Below are 13,497 nucleotides of genomic sequence, written 5' to 3'. Positions count from 1 at the left end.
CTCTTTTACAGAATAAAGGTTGCCTAAAATTTCCAAGGAGGCCCCATTCTCTACTGCAGTTCCTGAATTTGTCTCCTCTGACCTGGGAAGCTAAAGATGAGGTTGCTATGGGAGCTGCTCGTGCTGCAGTCGTTCATGGTGTGCCTTGCAGGTAAAGTGTCATTTCAAAACTTTTGTTTCAAGAATGCTGTTGTATTTCACACCGAGGCAAAAGCGTACTGCGTTTTATATGCTAATGAAAAAACAGCAAGATAAGCCCTTGCTCCATGTCTGGTGTTACCAAAGGTTGCTGCGCAGACCACACTGATGCTCTTAGCAAGCTGCTTCTCCTGCTGATTGGTATGAGCACAGCAAAAGCTCCGTGTTTCAGAGCTCTGCTCTGCCCATCTCCTGTTCTGAGCTGCTGTTGACAAACGTTGTTTTCCCATGCTCAGTGCTAAGTGTTTCAATGCTCAATTAAACCTACGTGGAATATAGCTTTAAATCCCATTAAAACGGTGTTATGAGGAGTGTTACAGCTAGGACCCTGCTCCATTTAACAAATAATTAGAATAACATATTTCAGTAATAAAACCATCTTCTGTAACTGTCCTTATTTAACTTTTTTTTTTTTTCTGAGAGTTGCACTGTTTTGAGCAAAATGAAATTTCTGAGTAAAACATTTTCCTGGAGCCAAAACAGTTCTTGAAGACCCTTCAGATTTACGAAGGGCCAGAAAAGCTTGCACCAAGCGAGTGCCTCTGCTCCTGCAAACTGTGCAGTCGGCATGGTTCACTAACATGTGTTTTGTTCTGGGTGGGGGCTGTTAGATTTTAATTGCTGTTTGTCACCTTGGTGTTTTTGATTGCTCTGATTTATCTGTTGCTCGGTGCTCAGTTTTGTTTAGTAACTTGTGCTTTCTTCTATTTTATGTGTGTACGTTGTCAGGGTACTTTTTAAGCATTAGATAATAACAAACTGCTTAAATAGTGTTTACTTTCTTCTGCTTAGCTCTACTGAACACAAAGCCACTTTTATTCCAGTACTTATTGGTCCCTATTTTTGAAATTTGGTTCCAAGTCTTCCTAAATGTGCTATGACAGTTTCTGAGCTGGCAGAAAATTGGATGCAGAGAGATTCTGCAATGCAGTGCCATCCCTGTGTCAGGAACTGTAACCCTCTAGAAGTTATGCTGCAGGAGTAAAGAAAATAGGATCCTTTATTATAAGCAAATAACCAAAATTTTGGAAAAACAAAAGCATGCAGAATAGTTTTGTACCGTGATTTCCATATTTAAGGCATCTGTCACATAAAGTCTAAGGTCAGCAAAATGAAAGTTTCGGCAGAATGTGTTCAGGGGTTGTCTTCATCTTTTACATCTGTTTTTTCCTTTTCTTGCAAAGCCTCCTTTTTTTTTTTTTTTTCTTTCAAAGCCTCCAGTTTGTCCACAGACCTTTTTGTGCTGTTCCAGAGTAGGTGAATGTTATTTCAGGATGGGCTTTTTGTGCCTTGCGCTGTCCCAACTCCCCTTGGAGGCAAGGGACATCGGGGACTGCTGCAGGGCTCCAGAAGCCACTTGGGCTTTTTGCGTGTTTCTAAAATTAACATCTGTTCCCTGAAAATGGCACGAGAACTTCCAAACCCTTCTCTTTTGCGTCATTAAACAGCTGTCAGATCTGTGGCACAGAGTATCCAAACGTGCTGTGGAGCTACCAGCTACTAGCTGCTGGAGCTGCTGCACTCCAAGGAATGCTGCTATTGATTTTACGTTCTGGGGGTTCGGACGTTAGTTATTCACTGCAGGATAACAGGCTAAGGTAAGAAAGCTAGATCAATCCCAGGACGTAGCTTAAACCAGCTATGGAGAAGTGCAAATCTCAGTGCTATCTGGCACTTGGAGAGGCGGCAGCATTGCTAAAGGTCTTTCTGAGCTTGACGCCCCCTTCCATCCATCACCCAACTGGGGATTGTGTCTTTCTGGGTAATTTTCTCCATTGTTTGGAGATGCATTGATAAAAACTAACGCGCTTGCTTTGACTCGATAGCTGATGTATAAACCAGGGTTTCTGGTTTTCTTTTCAGGAGTCTCTTCCTCAGGTGTCAGCTCTGGAAAGCAGCAACTGCAAGTTATTCCTTTGGTCCCAGATAACTCAGATTTGTTAGGGCTGTCAAATTCCTTAGGTATCAGTTGTGATGGTGATAGTTTTGAAGTTCAGCGGGTGGGCCGAGAGTCAGGACAGGCCGTGAGGAGCAGCATGGCGGTGCCCACAGCCTGTAGTGGGGTGGCTGGGATAGGCCGCACAGGCCTGAACGGAGCCTTCCCATGTTTGCATAACTCTTATGCAATTCTTTGCCTCATTACCTTCCTGTGGCAATGAGTTTCACTGTTGAAGTCTTATTTGCATGTTAATGAGCTGCAGTCCTAGTCGCATTACCCGTGTGAATGTGCATATGCATATTTTATAATGTTACTTAACCTCTGAAGATCCGTACAGGTTTTGGCAGAAGGATGGAGCAGGCTGGCAGCTCTTGAGCAGTGCTTTTCCTTTGCTCACCTGGCTTGCTCGCCTGCCCCCAGCCTCGCAGGCTCTGGTTTCTGCCCTTGTGCTTGTTCTTGCCCTTTAAACACAAAGATCTCTGCTCAAAACAAGCAAGGCTGGCCCTCCTTTCTCCTTAGCAAGCACCATATAAACACAATAGCTTCAATAAACAAATTCATCCTGCAGCTCTGTAATGACGCTTCTGTTTCCACAAGTTTGTTTTGTCAAAGGGAAGGTGCTGTGGCAGCTCTGTCTGCTCCGATCGGGCTGATGGAAGTGGCTTCAGAAAGCCAAAATACAGGATGGACTGTTTGTTTTATTTATTTATTTGAATTCATAAGTAAACACTGTACTTGCTAGCATGGCTTCGTGCTACGGAGGCCCTGGTTTTGCAGCAGATCGTGTGGGCTGTGCCGGGAGAGCTGGCAGCTCGACGGGACATTGATGCTGATGCTGAACACGGACAAATTTCTTCATTGCCTCCAGGGTGGTTTGTGGGTCACTCTGAAATTTCTGTGCTACGCTCTGTTACATGAAAAGCTGGAGTTTCACCACTCTCTGGGTATCCAGAATTAGATATAGCAGCGTTTGCTATGGGCTCCTGGCTGGCTCTCAGATGGTGTCGGGATGGCCTAGCAACACCCAGCTTCGTTCTGCAGATCCAGGCACAGCATCGTGTTTTTCAATATCAAATTCTATCATATTTTTAATTGGAGCAAAACAAAGGCATTGTTTCACCTATTATCCACTGGAAAATACCATTTTCTAATCTAGAAATATGCACAAGAGAGCAAAAGTTGGGAAGACAAAAACATTTCTGCAGAGCTTAATTTCAATGTACTTTTTCAGAACTGTATTTTAATAGGAAAATATTCTCATAAATGCCTGTCCCGACATTCTTTCTCCTTTTGTCAGATTCTGATACAGCGTAGCCAAATAGCTCAGCAGTGGTTCAGGGCAGAATATTTAGAGCATGGTTATGTAATTCCTTGGGAAAAAAATTATATATATATATATGTATTAAAGTGTGTTCTACTGTTACACAAAAGTGACGGTAATTTACATCAATGCAGCTTGTGAAAAGAACTGGCTTTAATGAGCAAATATGTGTATAAGAAAACTTACTGTATATTGCATATTCACATGGTGTCTTACTGACAAAGTACTGTATTTTTAGACTTTGAAATTTCAGAATAATACAAGGCCTTAGTTAGTTTAAACACTGAACATTTGCTACATGAATAGGAAGCATAAAATAACGTAATCAGTAATGGCAGTCTACATCAAACGAAGGGTGATTTTTCAGGAAATGTGGACATTTCTTTCCCAGCTCCCGTTGAATTCCAATGAGATCTGGGCATCCAGCTCTGTTACAAATTCAAAATTCATACAAAGATGAATATTCACAGGCCAATTTAAATGCAAGCTTCTATCCAAACAGATGTAGGTTATGTACAAAAGAAATTCTGCTAATTTCATGTCTGAATATAAATAATTAAACCAAGAAGAGTAGTACATATTAAATGATGGTCTTCTGTAAATGATGCAGCAATTCAATTTGTTCAGCTTTTTTTTTTTTCCTGGTGCTCTGTAGTTCCCATGCCTAGTGCTTTGATTTTAGTGGGTAGCTAGAAAGCGATTAATCTGTTGCAGTTCTATAATTAATTAATTTATATTTTGGTCAGTTCTGCAACACTTTGCATTTCTGTACCCGGCTGCCTAATTACTGTTTGCACAGCACTTGGAATAGATAAAGCACTGAATGACTCCTATTAATATCATCGCTTCTCCACTGTGACACAGCCCTTGGCTTCGTGGCTGTCAGTAAGATGTCACTGAAGTTCATGGGAGAAGGTTTATACAGATGAGATCTGATACTTATACTTAATACTTCAGGGGTTTTTTTTCTTAATTATTTGAGGTTTGTTGCTCACTTAAAGCTCCTGTACTTTCAAATGGTTTAGAACAAAGTCACGCAGAGCCGTGCGTGCTAGCTGTGAGCATGGGTTTTCTACTGAAGGTTAAATACTTACTGGCATTTATCGTATATCCTTTCCATCCGAGCAAATGTATTACTGGAGATTAGTGCTGTGAGTGCACTGGTCTTCACAAAACTCTGGGCACTCACCACCACGGCAGAAGCTGTGAGTGCTGCAGTGCACCGGGGCCGTGAGCCCAGCAAGATTGTGTTTTTCAGTACAGCAATATGATGAACAACGGTTTCACGAGTGACTTTTGGGAATTTCTTTGACTGAATTATATTTTTAATAACATTGAGTGTAATTTACTCCTGTCAGTAGCCATTGCGTGACCTGGATCCAGCAAGGTGATGTGGCTGTCAAAAAGGAAACAGGGTCCTAGCATGCTTCAGGGGGGGGATGTCCAACAGAAATGGGGAAAGCTCACACCTTGATACTGTCTTAGATGGGGTACGGTGTGCAGTCCTGACTGTGTTAGGGAGGTGTTCAAGCCAGGACAAGGAACTGCTACAGCAATCTGGAGAGTTGGAGATGAAAAAATGTTCATTTAAACTAGGAGAATAGAGGAGAGAGGGGAAGAGCTAAGAGGGCACTGGGATAAGAACAATTAGATCTGAAGTGAGCAACAATTAATTTAAATTGAAACCAGAACTCTTTTAGACACCAAATGGGATTCTACGGTATCACTCAGCTGTGCGTTGCTGTAGAGGGGAGGTTAGAAAATGTATGTGATTATGTGTAATGTATTCTTGTTTAGGGATTATATGACAAGTATTTCTGTGGTTGCAGAGGATTGGACTCAGCCTCACAAGGGGTCTGTACCCATTTCATGCTCCTGATCTGTCAGCAGCGAAGCCCTCGCTAGATGTGACCTGGCTCTGATCTAGGCCATAATTTCACAAATTATAAAGTTAGAGACAATATCAATGCAATTCTCTCATTTTTTTTATATGGAGATCATTAGGTACATTATATTTTTTTCTCTATTTAACTCTCAAGTCTATCTGGGCAAGTTTAATTACATCTTTCTCAAAGAAAAATTACTGAGGTAACATGATGCACTTTGAATAAAACAGAGAATACACAGACATTTTTATAAGCAGATGTTCTGACTATCTGTCTGTGTATTGATCCCCTGAGCATTTTATATGATGCCTCTTTTCAATTTAGCTTCTTTGCATTTAAATTAGTAGGTACATATTGAAATTAAATCTCACTCAGGGAGTTACAAAAATACCTACTTTTCCAAGCATCTATCAAATTAGGAAGAATATGGACCCCAAATGCTTCTTTATTGCCGATAAGAATTAAGTTTTATGGAAAAAAGTGAGGTGCTTAGTCTATTGCTTTATAGGTACAATGTCTTATCTGTTTCTTAGCAAATCTAAATATTATTGGAAAGGGACCTCGTTTTGCAATTCTTATGTGGTCATTGAGAAGAACGAGAAGGTAAGAGCTGCAGCAGGAAGGCTGCCAGGTCAGGCACTGGGGTTTGCTGCTGAGTGCATCCCGTGGCTGTCGGCTGGCTCCATCTCTGAGCTTTGATTTAGACGACACCTTTGCACAGCCTGAGAGCTGCAATCCTGGGCTACAGTGCATAGCTAGAAATAATGATATATGTATTCATTGCATGTAAAACAGTTCGCACACTTTCTGGGATCTTGGGTTGGAGCTCATATTTACTGCTGTGTTTGTCCTGAGTTGCTGGGGAAAGTCTGACGTAAGCACACAGAAACCTGCATCCATGTGGACGCTGTCAGCTTGTCATCCCCGACACTGCCTCGCATAGACACAAAAAAATCCCTTTTCTCCACAGTTCTGTGGGCATTTTCTTCCTTTAGAATAGCAGCAGGAGTTGCTGGAGGAACGATTAGTTTCCAGTTGTGACTGGTGGGGTTAAATCTCTTGCTTTTGCCTCCTGCCCTGATCTCATGCAGCTGAGCATTAGCTGATGGAAAATGATGTTGATGGTGATCGTTATTATTTGGATAAAGGTCTTTCAGCTAAGCAGCAATCAAGGGTGATCATCCAAACGGAATAAAAGGGGAGAGGGTCAATTAAACTTTGATAATTATGGTACTGTAAATGTGGGGAATAACAGAATTACACTTTAGTGACAGCAAAGTGTGTCAACAGGCTGGCAGAGCATTGCTGGCTGATGCTCTCCCTAGCAGAAAGTAAGACTATTTCTGTTTGCGTGATTTGGTAGGGTCTGACAGAAATGCATGTTGCTTTCTGCCACCTAGGCACTGGTTCTTGCAAGGGTTCTGGGTTGTGCAGCACTGGGGCCATGAAACATTTCAGGTGCTTGTGTGCAGGGGAGTTTGTGCCTCCAGGTCAGTGCGTGGCCAGTAAGTGGGCTGCTCCCAGTAAGTGCTGCTTTGGATAGAGCACAGAAAGTTGTGGTGCAGCTCACTCATCTGCACGTTGTTTAATGCTGGTTTATTGGAGCGTTTGTGAAATGCCGTGATGGTCTGTGCTCTGAAATCAAGGGTGTTCTCATGACAGGCTGCACAGACTTCTTGTTGCAAGTTCCAGAGAAGTTCTCCGCAGTATTATGCTGAAAAATCAAAATTTGCGTGTTATCACCACGGTGCTTCAATTTGTTTTTCCTTATGTATTTGAATGTTTATTTAGCAATAAAATGTATGTATTTAGCTTCATAATCAAACCAAGACACAATTGTTAAATAGTCTATATCCCATTAATTAAGCTGCGAAGCAAGGCAAGCATTACAACCATTTATAATCGAGTACTGCTGAAGTTGATAATCAATGAGACAGGCAACTAATTAACCATCCAGCACTCGACATCTTCAGCCGAAGTTGGTGACTTTCAACTTAATTAAGCTTTCCAGGTGTCAGTAAAAATATGAAAAATATATCTATTTTAATGTACCTTATTTCCACTTTTCTGAGTTGAAACTGATGAAAAGTGCATCAGTTTTAAGAGAAATTGTCATTTATAAAACATCCCTTATCCGTATTGCATAGCTAAGAAGTCACATGTATTAGAAGGCTTTGTTTGAACATATGGAGTACAGCGTGTTTTAGATTGCTTCCTCTTTATTGTGGCTGAAATTTCTGCCACGTCATTATTTGATTCGTACCATCTAAGTATTTCATTGATGCAAAAAAGATCCCAAACGAAGTTCAAAATGCTATTGTTGTTTTTACTTGTGAAAAGCAAATAAGATAATGGGTGTTCTGTGAGACTTGGAAGAATAAATTATTTCTGCCCCTGCAAGCCTGCTGTCTGTAAACAGACAAGATGAAACACTCACTGAGAGCCGGATCAAGCTTTATTCCTGTAGCACTCGCTCTCCTTCCATTTTTAGGATGCTCCATGTGAAATGGCATTTTCTCTAGGTTCACACTGCGTGGCTTTACTAGCAAACATTTGAAGAGGGACTTGAAAGAAGGCAGGTTGATGGTTGGGCTGTCTGAGATGTGAAGCCAGGGAGTGATGCAGAAGACAGCAAGATAAAAAGGGGCTGGAGGCGGTCGGCTGCACGGGTGGAATGAAGATGAGAAGCACACTTCCTCAGCTACAGAAAAATTGCTGCAAAATTCTTGGTGTCAAATCATCCTCTTCAGATTTTTTTTTCCTTTATAATGTCCCTTGCAAGGGGAATTATATCTAGAACAAATAACGGCGTTGTCATATTTCTGAGCTCTACTGCTGAAGTCCCGGTTGTGATTTGGCAATAACTTCAAGCACTGCAATCCTTCTCCTCGCACATTTGTCATGAGTTTGTGATCCCCTGAACGCATATCACAGGTCTGATGCTTGTAGTACGCCAGCGAAAAGGTCTCCAACCTCCTCTGTGATTGATGCGCAGGTATTCTGGTGGCCATACCCAGAGAAGGTAAATATAGGGAAGTGCTACTGAGAGGGGTGACACTGCCCGTTAACAGCAAAGTAAGACAAACAGCTTAAGGAGGAAGAAACTTTGTTCTTGCTGTTTTCCTCCTGAGTGAGGGAAGAAGGCTTTGAAAGAGTTGGAGGTGTGAGACCAGACCCTAGGCTGAGTGGCAGAGCATAGAAATGATGGCTACCATGCCGAAACAGTAGTTGCAGAAGACCCCAAAGAAGCTCTTATGTGCGCCAAAGCACAGAGTCTGGGTTTCCTGACGGGGCTGTGGGGTGCAGCTGTAGCCAGGGCACCCGGGAAGAGCAAGATGGAAGCTGCTTTTTCAGTCATGCACGTTTGCCTCTGTTGGCTCCCTTCAGTCCCTACAGGTTAGGAACACTGAAGTATTCAGCACATCGTCCGTTAATGAAAGATGTTCCTCAACTGTGGCCAAGAACAGTTATCAGTAAAGGCTACTTCTCTCTTTTGCTACCAGTTGGCAAAACTCCCTTCCAGGTGTTCATTCTTCTGTGCTCACTAATGTTAGCTCCTCATTTCAAAATATGATAGCTAATTTCCAGCATACGCAAGGTACAGATGCAAGCTATTTTCCTATTTTCAAGATCTAAATAACTTAGTGTATGTTATGAAGTCCTGCTTCTTAGTGATAACAGAGGTTCTCTGTCTTTTCTTAGTTGTCAGAATATCCTCATGATAGCGCTCTTCAGACATCTAATTGGAAAACAATCTACATAGAATTTTCCAAACTTTATTAATATTGACTTTTCTTCAAAAAAAAAAGTTTAACAGTTGACTTACATTTCTTGATTGTGTGTTTTTTACTGCATTTCTTCTTGAACTTGCATGGTTTTTTTTAATCTCTATTTTTTGGTACATTCCCGTACCTAGTAGAGAATATGGAATTTATTCCCTAATGGAAGGCAAAGCAGTGACAAGTCATCAGTTAACAGGAAGGGAGAGAACCTAGCATTTTCCCGTGTAAATTATGTGAATCCTGGATGTAAGCCAGGCATTCATTTGGTTAAAATGGGGTTTGATAATTGAAACTAATTTAACATCGACCCTATTAAGTTGCATTTTATTGCTCATTTAATACGCCTGTCTCCCAAGCTCTCCAAAACTAGGAAGTGCCTTTGTAATATGAATTTATAATTTGTCAGAGCTCCAGCCAGGTTGGTAAATGCCGAGTTTGCGTCCGTGGCATCAGCACCAATGCATGGAACGAACATTTGGTCATCACAGTGCCTTTGGGCAGAGCCCTGGGCCGGTACCGGTGGTTACGCTGAGCAGCACAGAGCCCTGCCAGTGCTGCTGCATCCTCTGTGCTGCCCAAAAAAGCAAAGGTTGGTCCCTCTTGACAAATAGCGGGGAGCTTCCGATAGCCTGAGTCCTTATACTGATGTCTGTCAAAGAATGACAATTTAAATCACCCCAGGAGCTGTCTCGTTTTGTTCTAATGACCCAGGATTTTCATGTTCTGCCATCCTGCTCCTCATTCCCTCTGTCTTACTGATCTTTTGTATGATTTCTGTATTTCACCACTAGCTAAATCTTTTCCACGGAGCGTGAATCACCGTGCAATTCTGTAATTAGTCAGCACCCCTTCTGGTGCCAGTGGCAGTGCAGCGCTAGGTGTTGGTTACTCAGCCACAGTCATATTTATCAAAAGAACAACGAGCAAAAAAGGTGAAAGGGCAAGAAAATACAGGCGTGCGCAAACCCCCGTGATGGATGTTTGTTTACAAACGTCCTTTTCTGCAGCTCTGGCTGCAGGAGCGGTGTATGAATGATAAATTACAGGAGCTCTCCCCCCGTGGGGCGGCAACAAGAGCGAAGCAGCAGGAGTGCGCAGGGCTTGCACCGCGAGCCCTGGGGACAGGGAGCACGAGGCACAGAGTGGGTGTCAGTGCTGATGCAGCATGCAAAGAAGAGCTCTGCAAACCCAACCAAAACTACTTAAAGCAAAGCGGAATTAAAAGGTACAGTTAGGGCTACCACATGTGAAGTGTGATCTGGGTAAGAAAACGTAGAACTATTTAATGTTACGCCCATGTCCAAAAAGCGCTGACCAGAGGCATTCAGTGCCTGGTTTTAGCTGCAACTTCATAATCCGGAGCATGTTTAAAGCACGTGGCTAATGCCCCTCTTTTTTAATGTAAAAGCTTGCAAGCAGATATTAAGGACAGCAAATCTTTGTGTGAGGCAAAGCGTAGGGTTGTCTCCCTCATCATGAAAGAACAACATTTGACAGGCATTAGTCACGTTAATTAAACCCCTGCAGGGTGCAAGAAAGGGGACACTTGGATGTTGTGTCAATGAAGGATTTAGAGCTCGTTCATATAACCAAAGGGTTTTGTTGGCAGGAGATGGCACAGGGAGTTGTCCCTATTGGTAGCTGGGTGCTGATTTGCTGGGCCAAGCTACTCTGTGTCGTCTTATCCAAAAATAGTGAATTTGATTTTGGAGCAGAAATGATGTTGAAAATCAGTGAGACACTGCTTTAAAAAGAAGCAAAATATACTTTCTCCCTCTGAGTGACCTCAGGAATCAGGTCAAACCTAGAGCAAGAGGAAGGCAGAGGACTTTGCCATCGGGTTACAGTAGCGTTTAGACTTTAGACTATTCCCAGCAGATCCAGGACTCAGCACAGCCCAGAGGTAAGAGTAAAGAAACCGTGGACAGGGCTGCAAGAGCTTGTGACTGACTTCATGCAAGTCTGCAGCTGGGAACATCTGTAGCATGTGTCCGTGGACGGCCGCACATCTGTAGGGTGAAGTCCTGGTGCTGAGCAGTGCTTGGACAGCTTGAAAAGGTCAAGAACTGCTGAACCGCGCTGAAAAAATGCATGGGAGGTGAGGACCTGAGCTGTGGATTTGGGGAAGGGAAATCTTCACCCTAGCCTTGGCATGCTGGTAGATACTCCATCTCTAAGGATGTTTCAGTGGCATCACTGCAGTCAGTAATAGCTCAATTAATATGTTTCTCCTTAATTATTTTTTTGAGTGTTGTCAAACCAAATTTTAAAATTTTACTTGAAGTCGCCATTTCAGTTCATTTTGGCAGCTGTCAGGCTCAGTGTTTCTGTTCAGTTGTGGCTGTGCTGTTTCTGAAACATGCTTGCTGTGTATAAAATGTGCTTATAGTGTTGGTTTTTCTTGGTGATACAAGCTAAATGTGCCTGTCAGTGTTTTGCAAGATTGATTTGTGAAAGGCTGTTAGCCTGTGAGGTCTTACACGCTGGAGTCAGCAGCAGAGTTCACAGCTCCTGCAAGGTGTTGTGTTTAAAATTATGTTGGAGGCTTTTAATGGTTCCTCTCTAATTTAGCTTTCCTTATTGTCACATCCATTACTGGTAAAACTTAACCACCTCATCTTATTTTTAAGTGTAGATATTCTCTGGTGTTTTACTGCTTCTAGAAGTATTTAGGAGAGGATGCATGAAAATACAACAGTTAGCAGCACGGCAGTTAGCAAGGATTTTATGTAATTTGGTGGAGATCATAACAGAGCTTTAAAAAAAAATGAAGGAGAGTGCATTTTTAACGTGTATCAGCTGGTAAGATGTGCCAGTCCAAACCAGTGGAATTACAAGAAGGAAGATCTTCCTGTGCTTAATAGTTTGCAGGATGGGGATTTGGACACGGGTTCCTGTAGGAAGGCAGGTCCCACAGGATGCACCCAGCAGCTGGCTGCGGGCACGGGGCCGCTGGTCCCTGCTGCCTGCTCTGCACTGGGAAAGAGGGGAAATGGGAGAAAATACAAAGGGTTTGTGGCTTCTTTCCTTAGCCGTACTTGGGACACAGAGGAAGCCACTTGTTGTGCAGGAGGTGGACGGTGTCTCTTGAAATTGTTGCAGCTGGTGAACAGGAGAGCATCGTAGTTTAAAAACTATTTACATTCTTTCTGAGGGCTTCAGATGATCTCATGTAAATTCATCAGGTACTCTGCAGCTGCCCACGTAGCATTTAAAGTAATAAAAAATGTATTGGTTTCACTATACAAATGTATTAGCACCCAGTCTGTACTTAAATGAAAAGTGTAGTAGCTAAGCCATAGGAACGTATTACCGGGGTGTCTGTACTGTATAGTGCTTGACTTCAGCTGTCCTTCCTTGTTAATACAATCTAAAACATACAATAAATGCCGCAAATAAACCCCACATAGAAAGGATGCATGAAAATGCAGCAGTTAGCAGGAAGCAGGGGGATGTCAGCAAGCCGTTGTTTTTTGTGTTGTATTGGAGAACAACCAGAATGCACGTGAGGCTAAGCAGAGCCGCAGCCTGCTTGATAATGCCATTCAGGACCAAGTGTTCGTGGTTCAGCACGTGCATCCAAAGCAGGAGCGTCGGGGTGTGTGCGTGCGGGCTGCTTAATTAGAAAGCCGTTTGATTTCCCTAAAGAAGCTATGATATAGTGATAAAACGTAATCCTCTGCGGTGGACATCCTTCAGGGGAGGATCAGACATATTACAGACCACATTAGTTTTCACCCGAAGTAAGGCTGCAGCGTGTGTGCGCGGTGATTCTTCAACTTCCTGACACGCTGCCTCTGTGACGTGCCTGTAATGTGTGCGGATACAGCTGCCGCTTCCAAAACCTGCAGGTGCCAGCCGACACTGTCTGCCTTCCCCACCGGTAGCCAGGTACTGGGAACCTCGTCTGACTTAAACTGGACACAGCAAAACCGCAGTGCTTGGGAAAACGCTCAGGAAGCTGGAAGATGCTGTGCTGCAGAGCAGCATGGAAGCTCACAGGGGCTTGTGAGTTGGCCCCTTGCCCCTGCTCATTTCCAAGGGTTTTTTTCTCATGAAAACTCATGCTCCCTTGGCCATTTGTGGCCTTAAGTTATTTTTTTTTTAATGTTTGTAAATATTTTGTAGTATAAACATCGTTCTGAGAACAGATTTCCTATGGGTTGTATTTAGGTTTCTGTAATAACACTGTGCTTTTGAGAAGGTGGTTTTGATACCTGCTCGATGTTCCAACGAAAGCACCATATATTCTTTTCTTTTGGAGCATATTTTTAATACTATGTGTTCCAGGTGGTTTCAGATACTCAATTTGTGAATCAGAGCCAGAGCTGTATGAAAAAATTCGGTGTACAGTCAATGAAAGCAGGTGAT

At 42.8% G+C, this 13,497-nt stretch overlaps 1 protein-coding gene across 2 annotated transcripts in view; it reads left to right on the top strand.

The window, feature by feature from the left end:
• LOC118248144 (contactin-4) overlaps positions 1–13,497 on the top strand; it is a 305,713-nt gene that overhangs the window by 157,229 nt on the left and 134,987 nt on the right. For both annotated transcript variants that reach the window (XM_035546817.2, XM_035546819.2), the window contains exon 3: positions 12–151. In XM_035546817.2, coding sequence (XP_035402710.1) covers positions 97–151 — 55 coding nt within the window. In that variant the 5' untranslated portion in view covers positions 12–96. The remainder of the gene's footprint in view (positions 1–11; positions 152–13,497) is intronic.

Source organism: Cygnus atratus, chromosome 10 (assembly GCF_013377495.2).
Source record: "Cygnus atratus isolate AKBS03 ecotype Queensland, Australia chromosome 10, CAtr_DNAZoo_HiC_assembly, whole genome shotgun sequence".
In the NCBI taxonomy this organism is placed as follows: Eukaryota; Metazoa; Chordata; class Aves; order Anseriformes; family Anatidae; genus Cygnus; species Cygnus atratus.
The sequence above is the reverse complement of the archived record's forward strand: the minus strand, read 5'-3'. Positions and strand labels throughout refer to the sequence as shown.